Below are 21,345 nucleotides of genomic sequence, written 5' to 3' on the forward strand. Positions count from 1 at the left end.
GGGGTTTTTTCACATGTCATTAAAGTTACTCTTTGGCCTTCAACGTGTTTTCTGTTCATAAAAATAGCTTCTCAGTTGACATTATTCCACTTAAAATACATTCCATCACTCCATTAGTTTTCTGTGCTGCATAACAAGTGCTGCAAACTCAGAAGCTTAAAACAACCTCCATCTTTCCTTTTGTCAGGTTGCCAGGGTCAGGAACTGAGTGCAGGGAGTAGGGTCTTCTGCTGGGTCTTGGTGTTCCGGATCTCAGAGCTTAGGTTCATTGAGGAGCTTGACAGTCCTCCCAACTCACTGGTGGGTACAAGTTGACTTCCTGCTGCTCTAGGCTAGGACTGGGAACCTGAGGTCATGGGCTGCCACCCTCTCCTTGGTGAGTCCACTGTGCTGTTTCCACCACAGCAGCTAGACATCAGCAAGAAAGTCTTTTAGTTGACTAAAACAGAACTTTATGTGATAAAGTCCATTCCAAGAGTGACAGATGAACTCACCTCTGCTGCTTTCTCCTTTGGAGGTTCCTTCTCTCTTGATTGAGCACTTGGCTTCCAACTGTCCTTCAGGTACTCAACACCAAGGCATTTCAGTAGCATCCTGTATATAAAATACAAGGCTTTGTCAGCCAAGAGAAAATCAACTTTAGTTACAAAGAGGAACGACATATATTATTTGGGTCTTGCAAATGCTCTGAGGTTTTATGAGGTCATGGCTATTTGTGTAGCTTAACCATAGTGGGCTAGTCATGAGATACTAGGAACTGTGATTAGTGTACAGAAGATGAACTGCCATGTAGAGGAGTGAGGACACAGTCTCAGGAAGCAACATGGTGGCCCATATCATGAGGTCAGCATGTGCCAGCAGTGTCCTGGTTCAGAGAAGTAAGCTGGAAACCCTGCAGTTCTGTGGGTTCTCCTCCTAATCCATTGCAACATCGTTGGAAAACTTCCAGAGAAGGTCAACTTAATACATCTGTAAATCTGTTTAGTTACGCTATCAGGAAATGACCACAGTGTTCATTCTTTGGGACAAGGAAATGAATCTATTTATGTAGATTCTAAATAAGTTGATATGGGTTTAGGATTAGTGGATATTTGCTCCTTAGAGTTCATGTGATCTGATCAGTCATGTGAACAGTGGCGCTTTTAAGGCAGTCCTGGCCCTGTTGTCTGGCAAAGCTCGTGTGGAACCATTCCCTGGCAAGTTCTGCACATTCGCCCCCCTCTGGTTTCTGCACCAGGCCAGGAAGAAGCTGAATGTTTGTCTGTCAGGGTCTCTTGCATGGCCCTTTTATGACAGGGAGGAAAGAAGAGCCACACTGGACCCTGGGCTTCTCTTTCCTGTCCCTTGTGTTCCAGTGTCAGTATCTATCTACCTTCTTCTTTCCACCACTCCTTCCCTATTCCCTCAGCCTCTCATGATGTTGCCATCATGTGGTAAAGATTTTAGGACTTAATTGAGTATATATTGAAATTTTTTTCGCACTTCACATACTTGCTTTTAATTTTTTCTTAACATTTAGAACAATTTTTCATAGCACCTTTTAAAGTAAAGTTTATTACAGTTAAACTAGTTTTCAAAAAGTAGTTGATTCTTTTGAAAGATCCACATCATTCCCAAACAGAAACTTCTGGGTCCAGCATAAGGAGTAGCAGATAGAAGCTTGATTAAGACAAGGCCAGGCTCCATGGTTGCCTGCAGTTTCAGTTTAACTGTTAACATGCTCCTCTGGATCTACCAGCTAGCCAGCAGAGTTACTACATGCTAGTAGGATCAGCTGTCTATATACCACACAGAAGCGCTGACAAGAGCGTTTGAAATGCTTTCCATTTGGTATATAGATGCAGTTGACCAAACAGAGGGCCCCTCATGATCCCTAGGTGGCTCCAAATGTTCTGCCTGTTACAGAGACCTTGTGGCTGTATGCCTTGTCCAAGATGCCCCCTGGCCTACCAGAACTATACTCCTGGTGAAAGGTCACCCCAAGGCAGCAGCTCATCAGAACAACCCTCTACCTTGTGTATTTTCTTTGCCCATCTCTGCAAGGTAGGAGACAGAACTAAGAGCTTAAGTTCTGGGGCCAGAATGCCAAGGCCGGGTGCTAGCTCTACCCTCACCTTCTCTGTGCAGAGCTGGCTTCCACCTATACTGAGGGTACCAAAACCCCTGTTCCCTGGTGCTGAGGCATGGGATAGCTCTGTATAATCGTAGGCCCAAGTGAGGTTCACAAAATGCCAGCCTGTTACCTGTCTTCTCTTTGCCTTGTGCTTCCTCATTTCTCTGCCACTGACACCTGACTTCCCTCTGCCTACCCTCAGGTCTCATCATCTGGAATCCCAGGCAGGCCTGTCCCTCCGTACCATCCATCACATTGTTCCAACATCATCCTCATGTCATGTTCCAAACTTGCGATAGATGGGAAAGAGAGAGAGAAAACAGTCAGCTAGGCAGCCACCTTGCAATACAACTGCACCCCAGACTCCAGCACCTAAGGTCCACTTGCTCCTCAGAAGTATGCTTGGGCTATGGGGTCTCACTGATCCAGAGAATGCCAAGTGAATGCCCAGGTGCTCACAGAAAATTCATCAGCACAGTGCACGAGAACTTAAGCCTGTGAATGGAAACCATCGTTACTTCCTCAGTCTCATGAATGCAAGCATGATGGGAGTCTCAGTACACTCTGTTGTTCTTCTGCTGTCATTTATACACTGGCTTAGTTTCAAACCCCAGCATTCAAGTAGAAAGTGGAACTAAACATTGGGCACCCTGCAGAGTGGCACTGAGCATGCCCTTGTGTGAGGATGATGAGAAACTATTGCTGTCCTTCCCAGGGGAGTGTGGGTCCCATGGCTCCTACAGAAAGCTAACTTGCAAGCCCATTGACTCTTGGCCTTTTGTCAGGTTGATGACATCCTTGGAGAAGGCAGCGATGACAGTGACAGCGAGAAGAAGAAGACAGAAGACCAAGACAATGAACAGGAAAGAGTGCCAAAGCCCAGGAAGCCCAGGGTCCCAGGGATCCGAAGGGAACAGCCACTAGGGTCATCATCCAGTGAGAGGAGTGCTTCTGGCATGCGTGGGCCCAGGTGAGGTGGGCCAGGGGAGAAAGGATGATCAAAAGCCTAGACAATGGAAGGATGTTTGAGAGGATCCCAGGGGAAGACAAACAGCAGGTGGTCCCAGGCCTGCTCACTGGGTATGCCAGACGTTATGTGGCATCACTATTATCAGGGTCTGCATTTCACTGTGGATGTTATGTTGGTGAAAGTGAGAGAAGGATACCTTGCCTCTTGATTCCTCGGAGCACTGTCATATCCCCAGACCATTGTGTTCATAGGAACCTAGTTTTAACCCTGAGGGGTCTGGTTATCCGTGTGCTGCTGATGAAGGGTGGTACCTGTGCAAGTGGGGAATGGCCTGAGGCATACCCTTGCTGTCTGTAGAGACATGTTCCTTATTTATGCCTCAGCAGCCCACCCTTGCACTTCTTCCTGGCTCTCAGATGCTGACCTGAGATACTGAACCTGCACAGCATCTGCCTTTGCCGGTGGATATGTGGTTGGCTCTGATTGAGCTTTTGGAGACCTTGTCCTGGGGTGTTGCCTTGCCCTACCTTTTCCCATGCACAGATATAAGCACAGGTAAGATCCTGCCATCAGGGACTTATCCCATCCCAAGTGTTAGGGGTCACTATGATGCCGAGTTCTCAACCCAGAAACTGGTGGCTTATCACTAGTGTGGAGACAGATGGTTGAAAAATACTCATGCAGCTCCATCTGCTGCTGTCAGAAGTGTATGTGGCTCCTCTTCAAGTGTTTGGGAGCCACGTGCTCTGTCACCCCACCTCTTAATGACTGGCCAGTGCTTTTTCACTTGACAAAATGATCTCATCTCTGCTGTATTTTTCTTCTAGCTTGTCATCTGTGTTTGTGCCTCGCTGGTACTCTACCACACCGCTGTTAACATAGCCTTTTGTATATCTATATAACTGGGTTTCCTAGCCTCAGAATCTTCAGTAACCCATGTGTCCATCACATACTTTAGGTCTTGACTTTTTTTTACATATTTCTTAGTAAATTAAGATTTGTCTGTTTTAGTAAAATAAGGAAAGGGACTTAATGTTTTCTAAATGTCAGCTAATAGTCCTGTCACAGTTTATTAAATAATGCCCTCCACTAATTTGAAATTACATCTCTGGGTATATCCTGGGCTTTCTATTTTGTTCTGTTGATCTCTGTTAGCTGCTGTCAAATAATGATAGGGAAGTATATCCTAAATAAGTTTATTTTCCTTTAAAATTTTGTTTTATCTGTTTTACATGTGAAATGTTATAAAATCTAAGAAGCACTAAAAGGTAAACATAACAGATAACCAGCCCCCATGGTTCTTTCAGAGAACCCTGCCCTGCCATGGCTGGCCCACATTCTGGCTACTTTGTTGTTTTTTTACTGTAGAAGAGAAAAGCGGTACCTTAACCCTTTCCTTCCCTCAGACATGCCAGTGTAATTGTCGGGTTTAGATGGTAGGATTGTGAGGTATTCATTATGAGTTAAATCACTTCATTGAATCTAGAAAGACCACCATGGTTATGTTTCCTTCATAAACATCCTTTTGTCTTACCTTGATTTGATAATGATCTCGTTGTTTATTTGCTGGGTATTCTTCCTGCCTGCCTGCCCCTGAGCCCCCTGCCAAAGCCACTGCTGCAAACTGGCTCCCTCTCTGCTGCTGTCCTATTTTTCTGGTCTGCTCCCCATTCCCTTTGTTTTGCTGGAATTCGTCTTCTAGGAGATCCTGAGAATTATGTATGGGAGATAGAAGCCAGTGTTCAGACCCCTTTGAAAAGCCCTGCAGGGCAGAGGGAACCTGAGTGTAAGGTTGCATGTCATCTTTGTCCTGTCATGTCTCATGGTGTGTAGGCTGCAGAGCTCAGGCAGAGCCCTTCCACTTCTTTGCCTCAGCTGCCTTGCTTGTCCTCTCAGGACCTTGGATCTTGTCTTATCGTTGGTGTGTCCAGTATGTAGGTGCCACCGCTCAAGAATATGCCGACCATACCACCCCATATCTGTGCAGACAACTCATTCAAGAGAAAGCACTGGTCTCTGCACAGCTTGGCAGGGCCTCGGTTTACAAAAAAATGCAGACAAGTTAGCATCCTGAGGGTCTCATTTAGAACCTGGTTTCTGGTACCTTCTCCCACCCACTGTATGATATGGGAGCAGTGCTCACCCTCCTAGTGTTGTGAGAAATTAAATGAAAGTGACAACAGTGTTTATCGAGCCAGTCCACTCCCCTCTAGCCTAGCCCTTAGACTACTCTGTGTTGAAAGGCAATAGTCATGCAGTCTAGTTATACCAGCACCAAGTGGAGATGGTGCCGGATAGTCCTTATTCCGTAATAAGAATGACTCAATGAATGGGTTCATAGGTTAGGGTTAGCAGGCATTGGAGTTTGCATTCAGCAGTCAGAAGGCAGTACCTTGCAGTCTCATTGAAATGGTGCCAAATTGTGTTGAGTTAGAAGAGATCTGTAGCTTCTGTACTGGGTCATGACAAACCTCCATCTTTCCATATGAATTATATGGTGCTTTGGTAGATGTGCCTTCATTTCTAGGTAGACAGTGGGGTCTATAGGGAAGCTTGGGACAGGTCTAGGGGAGGAAGGAAGGAGTAGAGCTCTTAGGACTGGATTCCACACTCCACCCAAGAGTCTCAAGGGTAGAGGGGAATACGAGCTGTGTGCTGCTAACATAGACTCTCTGCTGTCAACATACTTTGGCTGTTGAGTCTTAACCTTTTATTGTTTTCTTTATTAATCAAAAAGTAAAGAAACTGAAGTGTTTCTGTAAGGCTAACTGGGGTGTTGCTCTTGCTACTTATCCTCCCCATTGCTAACATGCAGACTGTGGCTGCCACTTCTAGGTAAAGAGGTCAAATCCCTACTGTATTATTAGAGAAGAATCCCTGCACTGGGGAAGTGAGATCTGCTCTCAGGCTGAAGGAGACCACTTGACATGTCCAGAGGGAATGAAGGTTGCCAGGTGTTTCTAAATTCCAACTGGGGGAGGTGTATAATCAACACCTTACCCCACCCCCCCTTGGTCCCAATGACAAATCAAGGTATTTCGCTAAACTGCAGTCTGGGAAACCAGTGAATTTATTGGGCTTATTTAACAGAGCAGTGGGTAAGAGCTTACTTACAGGAGTGGCCCGAAGGCCACATTGTAAAGTCTTCACCCAAGCATGGGTGGTGGCTTCCCCATAGCTGGCATAAAATGAAGGGAGAGCTTACCCTAGGCTTCCCTAACCTATATACCCTTAGCCCCTCCCCTAGGCCACATGCATCTAAGGCCAACTGGTTGATTGGGAGGTAGGTGTGACTGACAGTCCTGTGACTCTCCCTGCCCCTCCTTCCTTGCAGGGCTGACCGTTAACAAGCCTACCTGTGGTGATCCTAGGCAAGCAGGCACAGCTGTTCCTGGGAAGACTGGGTCAGTCTGTCGGAGAACAGTCCATACAACAGCAGGTTTCTGGTCCCAGCTCTGCTTTTTGCTCATTGGACTTTTGTGCACATCTCTGCCTGCTCCATGTCTGCTCTGTTTCTCCATTTCAGCACTAGCAATGAGAAAGCAAGTTGGCTGCCAGCCTAGAAATTGTGCCAGGGTCAGCGTGAGTCCTCTAAGCAAAACCACTTGGTTTGGCCAGAGGGGTTTGGGTGCAGAATGCTGGGGCGTTGAAGATAAGTGATGTGATATATGTGCATGTAGATTTCTGGGGAACGGCCTGTCCATTCTTTCTCCTCAGGTGAAGAGGAACGCTGTTGCTGTAATTACTGTTTTATGGTTTTGACTCAGGTGATTTTAGAACTCGAGAGCAGAAAGCAAAGTGGCCCATAGGCTGGAGGAGTGCCTGCTGGTTTTTGCAAATATACATGCATCTCGTACCCTTCTCAAATTCGTTCCGCACCCCTAAGACCCACAAGGCATCCATAGATACAAGTTACCATGGCCTGTCATGTCATCATGCACGTGCTGTCCCTGATAGCTATGACATCCAGCAGAGGCAGCTCAGCCTCTAATGGTAGGAAGGTGGCACCATGCACTCTGGATGTGTCTTGCTCCCATCAGCTGTAGCTTTGTGCCTTAGACTTGGAGGTCTCTCTTTCTCTGCCAGGTTTCTTAATAATTCTGTCTCCATGTATGACAAGGCATTGCAACTGAGGTGCAAGTTTGGTTTGTCATGCAGTACTCTGCTTGGCAGCACATCCTGTCAGGTTCACAAACCAAGCTGTTCTGCAGAATCTTACCACCACTTGAACTTGAAAATGACTAACAGAAGGCAGGGGGCTGTATTTTGTATTTGTCTACCGAGAAGTGATTCATACTCCTCTCATAGCAGCACATAGCACTTTCATTCTCTGGGCACATGCCTTAGATGAAAGATCAGGCACAGACTTGAAAAGTGTCTGCCCAGTGGAGTTACTCAGGATGTGTATAGTGCCACCCAGATACAGTGTGACCATACAGGCACAGCGTGGGCTCATAGGCATGGTCTTTCACAGCCAGCTTAACTCCTAGCAAAAGCTTTTCTTACAGTTGGAGCAGTGGGTGCCTAGCATGGTCAGCAATTGTCATCTTTAAAATACAGTATGACTCTTCCTAGAGTTAATAGAAAAGTGAAAGCAACACTATTTAATTAACTTCCAAAACCCAGAGCAGTTTTGCTAGTGTATGTAACTCTCAAGTGAGAAATACTTTATTGAAGTCTTTATTGAAGTGTTTATTGAGCGTCTGTCCTTGACCTAGATGGCACTGGATCCTGTTCTTAGTTGGTCTCAATGTTGCTTCTAACCCTTTGGTTCCCCCAGTACCCTACACCTACTGTTGTGGAGGACCTGGGCTGCCAGCCTGGAGTACATACTAGATGGACACAAAGCCCCAGTGCAAGGCCCTCCTAGCTTGCAGACACCCAGGGAACATCAGCTGGGTCAAGCATGGCTGCCACTGTGCACATACTGTTTACCTAGCATTGTCCTTGGTGTGGGAACACAGAGAAAGAATGAACAAGGAAAATAACACCACTTTATAAAGGCTTTAATTTCCTGATTCAAGTTCTTAGCACCTGGCACTGGGTTCTTCTCCTGACCATCTCCTTATGGATAGTGTATGGTTATCAAAAATGGCCAGAGAAGCTCTGCCCAGCCTGTTTCCATCCATTTCTCTCCCTGGAGAATTACTTATTAGTCCCAACTCTCACTTGTAGATGGACTACACTAAGTAGTAGCATAGAGATACTTGCATAAAAGTTAGGTTTAGCCATGATAATTAACTTGGAAAGATACTCTTCAGGAGAGAAAGCAGAAAAAATATTCCAAGAGATAATGGTCAAAAACTTCCCAAATTTGATGGCAAACATTGATTGATGTGGCCCAAAAGCTCAACATACTCCATGTAAGATAAGAAATCTGCACCCAGACCCATCACAGTAAAATTATGAAAGTGAAAGATGAGAAGAAAACCAGAAAAGTAGCAAGAGAACATGATGTGTTTACAAGAGTCCCAGTGAAGCAAACCTGCCTTCATGTGGGAAGCAGGAGCCGGAGGGCAGAGGGCCATCCAGGTGCTTGAAGATCAGCTGTCTGCCAAAACTCCTATATGGGGCTAAACCCAACCCTCCCTCCCCCGTCCCCCCCAGGGAAGCAAGACTCCCAGACAAAGAAATTGGGAGTCTATTGCTAGCAGACCCTTTCCAAAGAGCCATGACACTTTAAGCTGAGAGCATAAAACCCCAACGACAGACTGAGCCCCACAGACAGCTAGGAACACTGGGTAACCATGGAAGATAGTACTCTGTTTATTTATTCTTTCTTTGGCTACTTTATGTTATGAATGCACATAGCTGCACTACTGGGCACTTGACATACAGAAGTGTAATATTTGCCAGCATCAGGGCAGAGGACACAGGCAGGAACATGTCTGGGATAAGGAGATGGCAACAGGGAGGAGGTAGTTAGGCACTCACAGCAAGAGATGAGAGCCAGAAATGATAGACAGAGACACTGAGTTTAGACTTGTTCTTCCTTCTTCCCTCCACTTCCTTAAAAGGCATAAAGTTATATGAAGCAGTAATTACAACAGTATGTTAGATTTAATATCATAATGAGGGTAGGGCTAGTACTGTGTAGCAATTAGAACTTAAGTAGATCCTAACTGTGTAAGAGATATACATATACATACATACATACACACACACACAAATATATATATATGTGTGTGTGTATGTATGTATCCCAAGCCCTTGAACTTCAAAAAACATGAGAAAATATATAATATATAATGAGGGACTGGAGAGATGGCTTAGTGGTTAGGAGTACATACTGCTCTTATAGAGGACCTGAGTTCAGATTCCAGTAAACACATTAGGTGGCTCACAACCTCTAACTCCAGCTCCAGGGAATCCAGCACCCTCTTATGACCTCTGTGGGCAACCTCACTCATATACATACACAGAGGAAGTTACTACTAAAGATACATCTTAAAATAAATATATAGTGAAAAAATCACCAAATTAAAATAATATATCAGAAAACATTCGCTTAACGTATAAGAATCAGTGGAGAGGGAGCAGAAGAGCAAAATCCACATGACACATGAAAAATACAGACCTGAGGTGGCAGGTTTGGACGTAGGGTGTTGAATTCTGCCCGTGAGTAGAGCAAATCATGTAGAAGGCAACCCTCAGAAAGGAAAGACACGGGTAAGTGACAGCATAGAGGGAGATGTAGGCAGTCAGACAGTGACACTGGGGCTGTCATTGTTTAAGGCGAAGAGGATAAAGAGGACTGCTTAGCACAGTGACCCATCCAGACCCCACAGACCCCTGTGGATACCACTGAGAAGTGAGCCAACCTTCCTTACATGCTGCTAGATAATATCATGAACCTGAATACAGGCCTTGGAGGCCCTAGGAAAGAAATGCATACTTGTTGATTTGCAAGCCACATCTATGGCTGTGGCCTTGGGTGTGATGCTGACCTACCTTTGTCAGTCCCTAGAGTAGAGGCAACAGTCCAGAAGTGAGCTTCAGGGTCTTTGGGTACTAGTCACATATGGGAAAGGTAGGACCTGAGTGAGCACCTCCCAGAGGGAGGCAGAAGAGGAAGAGGAAAAGCAAGGACAACTCAAAAGTGCTCTGCTGAAACTTGCCATACCCATGCCTGCATGTGAGCTTACGGGCTTTTCAAAAGCTATCATGGGGGCTGGAGAGATGGTTCAGCAGTTAGGAGCACTGACTGCTATCATAGAGGACCCAGGTTTGATTCCCAGCATCCACATGTCATTAACAACCATCCGTAACTCCAGCTCCAGGGGATCCAATACCCTCTTCTGATCTCCATAGGCACTGCACAACACAGGCACACTTACACACATGCAGGCAATACACACATACATAAAAGTAATATTTTTTTTTTAAAGCTGCCATGGTAATTTTTTGAAAAACACATACCTGTTGTGTGGCCATATTGTGTCCTAAGTATGCATGCTGTTAGTGCAGCCTGTTCAGATCTTGCCACTAGAGTAAACTCCATGGAATGGAGTGTATGAGGGATGGCCCAGCACTTGTTCTCTGCACAGTTCCATTCTGCTTGCAGAGCCCCACATTTTAGCGTTTGCATCACCACAGAAACACAGTCCTCTTGAAAAAGAGACTGCTAAGCTTGTTCAGTGGTTCTCATTGCTTGTGCATCATGCCAGACCCGCCCACACAACAGCAAAGACAGGTTTATGGAATAAAGCAGGATCCAGGCCCCTTACAGTTCTGGTCTTTCCTTGTCTTTATCCCATACAACCCACGCAGACTTTAATCAGCATGTGAACAGCACACACTTTGTCTACAAAGTTGGCATCTTATTGGATTAGATACTGACTTAAGACAGCACTGTCTTTATTAAAATAGTTTTACATATTTTTGAATAATAAACTTTAGGCAGTGATCCATGTATGCTGTGACAACAGTGGGTTCAGAAAACTGAAATATTAGAGAGGAAATATACATGAATTTATATTCTTGCCTTATAGCACATTTAACTTAATGTGTTTTTGTGAGCTTTAAAGTTTTCCAAAGTTAAATCTGCTAATATTTCTCTATGGTGTTGTGCAGCTGGTTGTAAAGCAAAATATAAATATTGAGTGTTGTACTGAGAGGAAATGAAACTGGTATCAATTACACAGCATTTATTACTGTGGCCTGCAGCTGTCTTTTTCTCTTTTTTTGGGGGGGGCGGTCTTTTTGAGACAGGGTCTCCCTGTAGCTCCAGCTGTCCTGGAACTCACTGTGTAGACCAGGCTGGCCTCAAACTCAGAGATTCGCCTGCCTCTGCCTCCGGAGTGCTGGGATTAAAGGTATGCGCCACTACACCTGGCATCTGTTTCTAATTTTTAAGGTAATTTTAAATTACCTAAATTTACTCATGGCGTATTTTAAACTGTTCTACAAATATTGCTTAGCCAAGTGGAGCCTGTGGGTTCTCAGTGAAGCTCTGCCTATACCTCTTAACAGGTTGAGACAGTAGAGGGCTGGGCTAACCTGACCACCTAACCAGGAGTCACCACCACCGACCTGGGCCTGCCCTCCCTCTTCTCCCTGTGGACCTGCTATCCCATCTGTTCGTTCATTCCATGCACCTGCTGCCCTTGTCTGTCTCTTCCCTGTGGTTTTACTGCCTGGATCTGTCCCTTCTCTCATGGTCTTACTGTCTCTGATAAAGAACATACTCCTTGTTTCCTTAGAGTCAGCACCACAAGTTCACATCCCAGAAACATGTCCTTGTGCTTTCCCTAATCCTGTGTTTCAGTAAGAGTCACTTCTAAAGCATGAGAGCCAGTGCTCTGAGCACATGCAGTCCCTCTGTGCTCTGACACACCTATAAGCAGACGCTGGCCTGGCCTTTAGGGCCTGTGAGACTCTCCTTGACAAGCATACTGTTGAAACATTGCCCACCAATGGTTTTTTTTGTGAGCCTTAAAGGAAGTTAACACCCAGCTGGAGGCACAGTATTGCCAGCGCTGTGTGTGTATCCTGGTCTTGACTCCATGCAACTGCCACACATGGAGGAACCGACTAGACCAAAAGATTGTATCAGTCAAGGCATTATGGAAATGAAATGTCTATTTTGAAATTCAGCTCTCATGGTGTTTATCATTTCTTCACTTAAAAATACGGTTCATTAGTTGGCTTTCTATTTAAAATACTGTTCCAGCTTTCTTTTCCATTGCTTATATTTTACACATAACTCTTAAATATTAGTTTAAATAGAGCAATAAACTTAAAAGCCAGATTGACCCTTAAAGGATCGATTGAAGATTTAGAAAAAGATTTTATTTTACTTTCCCTTGGTGTCATGGTGCATGCCTGTAACTCCAGGACTTTGGAGACAAAGACAGGAGGATCAGGAGTCCAAGGCCAGCCTGGGCTACATGGAACCCAATCTCAAGACCCTCTTCCCCCAAAGAAAAAGTTAAGATACTTGCAGTAAAACCAGATGCTTGGAGAAATCAAACCACAGTGAAGCCAGGGTGGCTATGTGGCTGAGTTCTGTGTGTCAGACCTTGGGAAGAAGTGAGAATTTCCAGGATCTAAATGGAATTTACTACTTTCTGGGGGTGGACTGGCAAGTGGTGGCCTGACGCTTTGGAAATGGGCCTAGTAGGGCTGACTTCTGAACTCACATGGGAGTCAGCTCCCATACCAGACCACACTTCGTGACTGAATTTTATAGCCGCAGGAGTCATGAGATGTGTATTGCTGTTTGAGAATGAAAAGTCTTGCCAGGTGACATTAATGTTTGACAGCAGCCAGTTGCATTATATAAAAGTCCCTCACTACATGAAGTAGTGACCGCTTCCCTGGCCTGTGTCCTGCCCACCAGCTTGCTAGTGCCCAGGACAGGCACACACAGCCAAGTTGTGCCATCTCCTTCCCCATGGCATCTTCAGGTCCAGAACAGTAACAGTGGAGGTTAAATCAAGTACTTTTCATTGTCTTCTGTGTTCTGAACCTTTAGGTCATATTGTTACTCTTTGAATTATTTTTTATCTTTAGTTTTAGTTAATGAAATGCTAAATTTTTCTTTTATAATATTGTAATAAAAGTTTCTGATTAAGTAGCACAGTTGTTCAATGGGGAGCGTTGCATCCTGGAAGCAGCCTGCTGCTTATGAACCTATGCCATTGGGCATCAGCGCTTGGAAAAGATTTCTGGAGTCATTTTCTAGGCTTTGTTTCAAACTCCTGACAGTTAGGACATCAGCTTCTTACTTAGGTCCACAGTAGTAAGAGGATCCAAGAAAAGGAAGAGTGTGCTAGACTTCCTGGTGCAGCTTCATGATGGAGAATATGTTATGTTGATGTTTTTCACAGAATATGTGGTACAGAGTTGAAGTTCTTCCCATACCTTAGTGCTTAGCTTGCCTGTGGATGCCTTCCCAGTCAGCTGTCAGGACTCTACTGGGTCTGTCAGGAATTCCTAACAATTACCACATTGGCATGTTCTCCATTCTTTGTTGTCCTGGGTACCCTGCAGGCCACCATTAGAGTGCTTGTCTCCTACAAGGCATGTCTACTGCTTGGCTTTTTGCATCTCTTCTCGGACTCAATTTCTCCTGCTCTTCCCAGGTCCTACTAGGCACCTCTCTCCCCTTCATACTTCATCAGGAATTCCTTCTCTTCCAGCTTCAAATCTGTCACCACTCTGGGCATCGTAGTGAGAAGGATCAAAGCCATGCCAGCCTAGGGCAACCATTAGAGGCAGAGAGCTAGGCTTGGAAGAACCTTGAGTCTGAGACTGAGTTGTTTACAGTATTGGGCTACCCTGAAATCCTGAGGCAGCTAGGGGTTGAGCCTCTGGTCACCAACCTCCACACACAGGAAGAAGAGGGCAAAGGAGACAGGAAAATGTGTGCTAAGACAGTTGCCCTGTGTTGAGCAGTCTTTTCTGGGAGAAGGTATACTGCAGTAAGTAACTTACACAATCGTCATTTTGAGATGAAAAATTAAAAGGATATTAATGGTTTCATAAGAAGGTAATTCTAAATCTGTCCATTCTGGGCAGTAGGTATGTGGTGAGGATATTGAGGATTTGGGTATAGATTCTGCTTTTATCTCATCACTTTTTTTTGGTCTTTTTGAGACAGGGTCTCCCTGTAGCACCAGCTATCCTGGAACTCACTATGTAGACCAGGCTGGCCTTGAACTCACAGAGATCCGCCTGTCTCTGCCTCCTGAGGGCTGGGATTAAAGGCGTGCGCCACCATGCCCAGCTGTCTCATCACTTTTAACAGAACGTGACTCCAGATTGTACTGGCCTCATGGTGCCTGTTCCCCTCTAACTCTACACTATAAATGCTTGCTAAGTTTCTACATTGTAGCCCCAGACCATCCTCAAGTTCAACGGTGCTAAAACTCAAGGCTGTGGTTTCTTAACAGCAGAAAGCTGAGAGTCTACTTCCATGATGTACCTGAGGCATTCTGGAAGAAGCCAGGCCTGAAGCTTCTTTAAGTAGCCTTTTCTAGGGAATCATGAGTGCTTACCTCTCCAACCATAACCTGTGACACTTTGTGGGTTTTTTCCCTGTGGGGCGATATAAACAGTTGTCCGTTCACCCCAGGTAGAACATGATTCCAACCAAGTCCAGGTTAATGAAGAAATGAGTTTATTGGGGTTACTTCCAAGAGCATGGATGAGGAGCTATTTACAGGAGCATATGTGACTGAAAGACAGCTGCATCACCAAAAATCCCACCCAGTATGGATGACAACTCAGGAAAGTCGCATCATTGGCAGTCCCTCCTGCACAGCTGACTGAGAGCTCTCGAGTCTTTTCCCTATCCCAGCAATTGTTTACTGCTTTTATGACCTCAGGGCCTACCTCATGAGTCTTGTAATTTCTGTGAGCATCCTGAGCCCCTTCCTCTGACTGAGGAAATAACTACACAGCACAGGGTGAAGTATCACAAGGACTTTAGCTGAGCTTGATGGGACCTAGACCTGCAGGCTCAGAAGAGCCCTGGATACCAGAGAAAAATAAGGACTACCAGCAGTCACGTGTTGTTCAGTCTGGACAGAGTAGTGTCTCTGATCCATGAGGGCATTCCCAAAATACAGTTCCAGGAGACCACTAAGGACCAGTCAGGAAAGTGGACTCTTGTGGGATATGCAGGGGCTTGAGCAACCTTCAGGCCTAGACTGACACTCCCTGCATACACATGTTGCAGGATATGTATGTATAAGTCCCCCTTGCTACCTTCTGGGAATGCCCAGGAACTGACCTGTGTACTGTTCAGTAGAGTTTAGTTTGTATTGCCGTTATTTCCCAGCTTTGGTAGACAGTGCTTAATTTTCACATGAAATACTTCACGAGGTTATCCTTAAATGTTCTATTTATGTTTGGTTTCTTAATATATCTGTATTCTTGCTAACACTGACAAAGGGAAACCATACAACTGGTTCCTTTTATTTAATGTCTGTTTGAGACTGTGTGGCAGGTGTTCCTGGGCCATGTCCTTGGGTTGTATGTCTGCTCTGATTTTGTGTTAAACAGGGATTCCATTTGTGATTTGGAAAGGACCTTAGCAAAAGGACCCAGTTCCTGGCTTCTGATCCAGGCCACGCCAAGGTTTATGCAGAATTTATTGAGAGTATTTTTCTCATTGGAGAGTGTGTTGCACCAGTGGGACACCCTGCCCCTCTTCTGCATCAAGCCCTTTGCACTTCTCCAGGTTTCCCCCCCTTGCCTCTCTCCAGCAGCCCGCTCCCTTCCTGCATTCTCCTGACATCCTCTTGACTGCTGCCGTCTAGGTAGAAATGCCCAGATCTGGAGCTGCAATGTTTGGATAGTGAGCATCTGACAGTTCCATCCAGGGTGAACTAGCTAGAGAGATGACACCACCCCAGGTGCTGCCAAGGCTTACAGAAATAGAAGAACAAATTCCAGGGCTTCCAAGGGTGTACAAGCTGAGCTTCTGTAGTTCCCTTGCATCATGCAGGCATGCTGTAGGCCAGTGGCTTCTTTCAGAGAACTGGTCTTCACTTTTCCTTGCTCTGCCCTCCTGCAGTGCAGTGACCCTATAGACTGGTGCTCTGTATGGAGGCTGGTGCCCTCCTGGAGTCAGGTATATCTTTTTTCTTCTTCATGCAGGGACAGACCATCATAAATCTTGACTTCTCCTGAGGCTCTCAACCCAGACAAAGCACCACCATGTTAGTCCAGGGCAGGCAGTTGTGCTACTCAGCTCTGTCAAAGTTTTGTTGATGTGATCAAGTATAAGTATCTTTTACATTAGAAACACATGCCTTTACACACCCCAGAACACAGGCAGCTTCCCCAGAGCAGAGCTGCATGGGCTCCATGTCTTTCCAGTGTCTTCCCAGCATCTCTTCCTCCTCCTCAACCACTGAACACTTGTACCACACCACCAAAAATGGAGTCTGGACCATGCTCTGGTGTTTATCCATTGGCCACCCACTGGCAGTCTGAGTCTGCCCCTACCTGGAGGTTCAGTACCTTGGAAGATGCTGATGGAGAAGGAAACATAAAAACACATAAAATTTATTTAAAGCTCTTTGAGCATAGACAGCAACATTTAACAGTGCATTTTAGAATCTGATGCAGTTGTCCCAACTTCTGCCACCTCTGCACCTCAGTATCCTGGGATGTGTATACCTAATTTTCTTTTTGTTGCCAGGAGACTGAGTGGCCCCGTCCTCAACTTGCATTTGTGGTGGGGGCGAGGTGTTGTGTGCGTACATATTCAAGTATATGTGTGAGGAGTGTGTGGGTTTGCAGGTGTGCTAACCTGTACATGCACTTAAGGAGGTCAGCTTTGGGTGTCTTCCTCTTTCTCTCTGTATATTTTTAGACAGGGTCTCTAACCAGAGCTTGCCATTTTGGCAAGGCTTGCTGGCCAGCATGCCTCCAGCACCCACCAGTTTCCATCCACCACCCCCAGGGCTAGATTTACATATGTATACACCCAGCTCTTACTTGCATGCTGGGGATTGAACTCAGATCCTCATGCTTGCATAGCAAGTACTTTACCCACTGAGCCATCTCCCCACCCCAATCACTCTTTGATCCTGGACCAGCATCAGCCCCTGCAGAGGTTTTTGTTGCTGAAGGAGATGTCCTACAGGTGGGAATTTGGGCCAAAGCAGATGTGTATTTTCAGTGTCAGAATGTTGCTGGACCTGTTTCCCAAAGCCTGAGTTCATGCAGCTCCCAGAACAGCATTCAGTTTCTTGCATGCAACTCTGGAAGAGGTACCTTCCTGGGGAGTGAGGTATATTGTACCATTGTTACTCTGACTGGCATTTCCCTGGTACTCTTTGGTCTCCTTTCTATTTTGAAATTCGGTTGTTTTCTTCACTTAGGGAGTATTTCTCCTTCTAGGTTTTTTTGTTGTCCTACTGGTTTTAGAAATCTCATACATTGCATCACATACGTGGCCAAGTGTGTGCCATCTGTCTTCCAGATCTAGTGTTTGCAACTTTGTGGTCTGTTTAGCTAAACAAATACTCACTTTCCTCCAGCCAAATTCATCTTTTGGGGAGGTTTCTTATTTTGCTTCAAAATTCAAAAGTTTCCCTTGACTCATGTGTCTTAATTTTTTTTTTCTACAAATGGTGCTATAGCAATGAGCTGTCCAGTTGCAAAAAAGAAAAAGAATCTCAACCCATACCGTACACCAAGCACAGAAATTAACTAACTCATAATAATTGAAGACATAAATAGAAACTGAGGTTTGTAGGAGAAAAATCTTTGTGGCCATGTGTTACACAATTTTTAACAACAATATAGAAAGCACTGGTCAGAAAACAATAGCTTTTGTTTTTTTAAAAAAGCTTTAAAGAAGGCATGCTGCAGGTGGAATACGCACCTGAAGAGAATTCAATTCATCCAACAAGAAGAGCTCTGAGCCCTAAACAGTGGGAGACACACAGCCTAATCAGGGGTGGGAGATGAGGCCATAGTCACTGGGGGTGTTGTGAAGCCTCTTTGAGACTTGATGCACACTAATTAGAATGGCAAAGAGCAGGAGCAAAGCTGTGGTGGCTCAGGCTGACAGGGGTAAAAGTGTGAGTTTATCAGCAGGACGTGGTGTGGCCATGATGGGAAGTGGTTCAGGCAACTTTCCTCCCCTAGTGGTGGGAGTTTGAAGTGTCACCTGGCACCTCCCTATTCCTATGTCTGCTGCATTGAAGCCGCTTGAGAGCATGTTATATAAACTCCTTGAAGGCTGGAGGCCAAGAGCTGGTGCCCTGTGTACTGACACTGTGCCACCTCTGCGTGGAACAGAGGTATCCACAGGGCACCCTTCAGTCCTTGTTTCCAAAGGTGTCTGTACCTTCTTTAGGCATGTGGGCCATTGATGGCATAGGACCAGACCAGCTGGTGTTTTTTGTAATCTCCACTGGGACTTCCGTACCAAGGACTCTTTTCACTGACCACTCTTGTCAGTCCTTAATTTTAATTTCCATACTCCAGTGTAGAGAACTGCCTTCTACATCAGTTTTGAGACCAACCCTTCATTTTTTTCTGGTTGACATTTTAAAAGATGATAAACCACTTGAAAGATAATATATCCATTTTTAATTGAGGCTAATAGAATTCATAACTTTTGATAGGAAAATCTTTTAACCCAGGGGTCCCAGCGTGTAGATGAAGGATCACATTCCTCTTACCATTTGCAGGGAGTGCGGGGCAGGGCTGAGTTAGCAGAAAAGGATGACAGATGTGGCTTCAGAGGGACTGGGAACACTATGGTTTGCAGTCCTCTCAGCTGTTGTGTTTGTCTCATAGCCAGTGACACACATTCCTGGAACAATCTCTCTGTAACCTACCTGGTGTAGACACACAAACTTTCCTTGGCCACAGTCAAGGAGTGCTGCCATCCCATCACCTTGTCGTTATCTATAGGTTTTCCTATAGTTTCAAAGCATTATGCTACAATTTGGGTATGTTAGCTTCTCTGTGTGTGTGTGTGCACGCGTGTGTTACATACTTGTGTGTATGCTAGCCAAACATACATGTTCTGTTCAGTGACCATGGTTACAGTGTATTCATTCTCTCTTGGAAAATGTCCCAAGATCAGAGCTGCAAGCTGGTGTTGCCCAGATACTGTTTATCAGGTAGGGTACAGGCTTCCATTTCTAGGGTTGTAGCTAAATTTCAAAGAGCAGGGTCACTACAACCTCAGGGCTAACGGAAGGACAGTGTTGAAGAGTCTTATGGTGCTTTGTGGCTTTCATTCTGACCTGCAGATTCCCTGGGGACAGTTGAATCACAGTGCTTAGAAACACATAGTGGCCTTTGCTCCTGTTCATTTTAGTTTCAGTAGAGTGATTGGTTAGAGCAGCTACCTGAAGTGAGTTTTAAAACAAGGCATCACTCCATGGCCATGCTTAGTTACCTGAGCTGACTCTGGATTTCTTTTCACCGAGAGTGGTTGTGCTAACCCTTTGAGGTCTTTAGTTACTCCTGTGTGGCTCTTGCCTGTTCTTTATGACACTGTCTGATAGTGTCTGGAGCTTTGAATAGCAAAGGAAAGGGGTATGCATCAATCACAGGCCCCCAGCTGACAACCAGGACTGTTCATGAATGACTGTGATTCCTTATAGAATGTGGCATGGCATGTCCATAGTAGCACCCCGTGTCACCATGTAGTGTTCATTCCTGTTGTCCACCTTGACACTCCTTGTTGGGTTGAAACCTGCTATAGTGAGGTTGGGATCCCACGGGATGGAGTTTGGGCATCCTGTGCATCACTACCCACTTCTTACTTTCTGACCTTATTTTCCTTCATTGTGACTTCTCACGTTATAGACTTTGGTCACCTGTCTGCAGGATTCCTGTTATGGTAACCTCATGCTACCCTGGCATATGCCTGAGGGTCAAGGTAATCACCAGCCCACATAGCCCCCTACTACCCATGACACCTCCAAATGCAACAAAGGGTGAGGTGTGCCCTCATGACATGCCTTGCCCGTATCCCTGACCACAGAGTTGTTTTTTCCTGTGCTGAGACTGAGAGGCCCCATGCAAATGCAGGCGACAGGGTGACAGAAATGCCCTGCATGCTTGCCCACTGCCACTGTCTCATGTGATTTTGCTTCTCTCATCAGAGGCCACAAGAGAAAGCTGAATGAAGAAGATGCTGCCAGCGAGTCCAGTGGGGAGTCCAGCAATGACGACGAGGAGGCCAGCAGCTCCGAGGCAGACGAGATGGCAGCGGCTCTGGAGGCAGAGCTGAATGACCTGATGTGACTGGGGCCTGCTACTCTGCCAGCCCTTGGCGCAGGTCATCTTTCTCCAGAAAAACTTATATTTTGCAGAGTTCCACATATAGAAACACATTATTTTGCAGAAATAAGTGTTTGTAAGAAGTTTTACTATAGGAAAGTCTACTTTTTTAAGCGACAGAGTGTCACGAGGAGTTGGTGTGCTATGCCAAACAGCTCAGCAGAACCTCGCACAGCGAGAGTGGACGTGCAACGTCTGGTCATGTAGTGAGGGGTTGGTGGTTCCCTTTAATACCACAACATATTTAGGGTGAAGACTCTGGGGGACCCAATAAGACTTAGAAAACAATGTAGCAAAACCTGGCATCTTGGGCTTTTTTCACAGCTGACACTGTCAGAATCTTGAAGGATTTTTTTAAGTGGAACGGCAATGTACCTACACTAGGGCAGGCCTGGGTGGGAGCCCTAGTCACCCACCAGTTCCTCAGAGGACCTGCAGGTGACCTGGGGTTCCTGGCACAGATGCTGCCTGCAGCCTGGGCAGTGTGATGAGAGCGCCTCCCTTTCCTTGGGTGGCCTGTGCTGCTCTATAAGATCTGATGTAAAGTTTTTGTATATTTGATATTCGACCCACCAGATTCTTCCATTTAATAAAATCCTTTTTGTAAGTTCTCTTCTCTGGTACATCGCAGCAGTGTGCGGCTCTCTCTCTTCAGATACCTTCTTAGTCAGAGTACGACTCAGTAGCCAAATGTTGTGTTGGGTAGGGTGACCAAGGCTGAGCCTGTTCCTTGCCAGAGTCTGTAGAACAGAAAACACAACACACTAAAGATTGCTAGAGAGTTAATTACCTGGGCCTTAAAAGTTACACAGGACTGACTAGGTGATAGAACACGCTGACACTTGGTGCTTACTTACTCATCCCATTGTTTGGGAGGAATTTTCAGAAGATTATGCCAAAATAGGAAGAATGCACAGGGTATTTTTATTTCCAACTGTTAGAGGGACACCTGAAGAAATGGGCAGCTCTGGCCTGGTGCTCATGACCCACAGCT

The 21,345-nt window shown here is 45.6% G+C and overlaps 1 protein-coding gene across 6 annotated transcripts in view; it reads left to right on the forward strand.

Annotated features, from left to right (window-relative positions):
• Window positions 1-20,958, forward strand: part of Ctdp1 (CTD phosphatase subunit 1) — a 75,414-nt gene extending 54,456 nt beyond the window's left edge. For 3 of the 6 annotated variants that reach the window (XM_029554821.1, XM_017802619.2, XM_029554822.1), the window contains 2 exons: window positions 2,899-3,083; window positions 20,174-20,958. In XM_029554821.1, coding sequence (XP_029410681.1) covers window positions 2,899-3,083; window positions 20,174-20,315 — 327 coding nt within the window. In that variant the 3' untranslated portion in view covers window positions 20,316-20,958. The remainder of the gene's footprint in view (window positions 1-2,898; window positions 3,084-20,173) is intronic. The other 3 variants (XM_008850689.3, XM_017802621.2, XM_017802620.2) reach the window with 3 other exon arrangements.
• Window positions 20,959-21,345: the final 387 nt, after the last annotated feature.

This window comes from Nannospalax galili, unplaced genomic scaffold (assembly GCF_000622305.1).
Source record: "Nannospalax galili isolate Female #2095 unplaced genomic scaffold, S.galili_v1.0 scaffold243, whole genome shotgun sequence".
NCBI lineage: Eukaryota > Metazoa > Chordata > Mammalia > Rodentia > Spalacidae > Nannospalax > Nannospalax galili.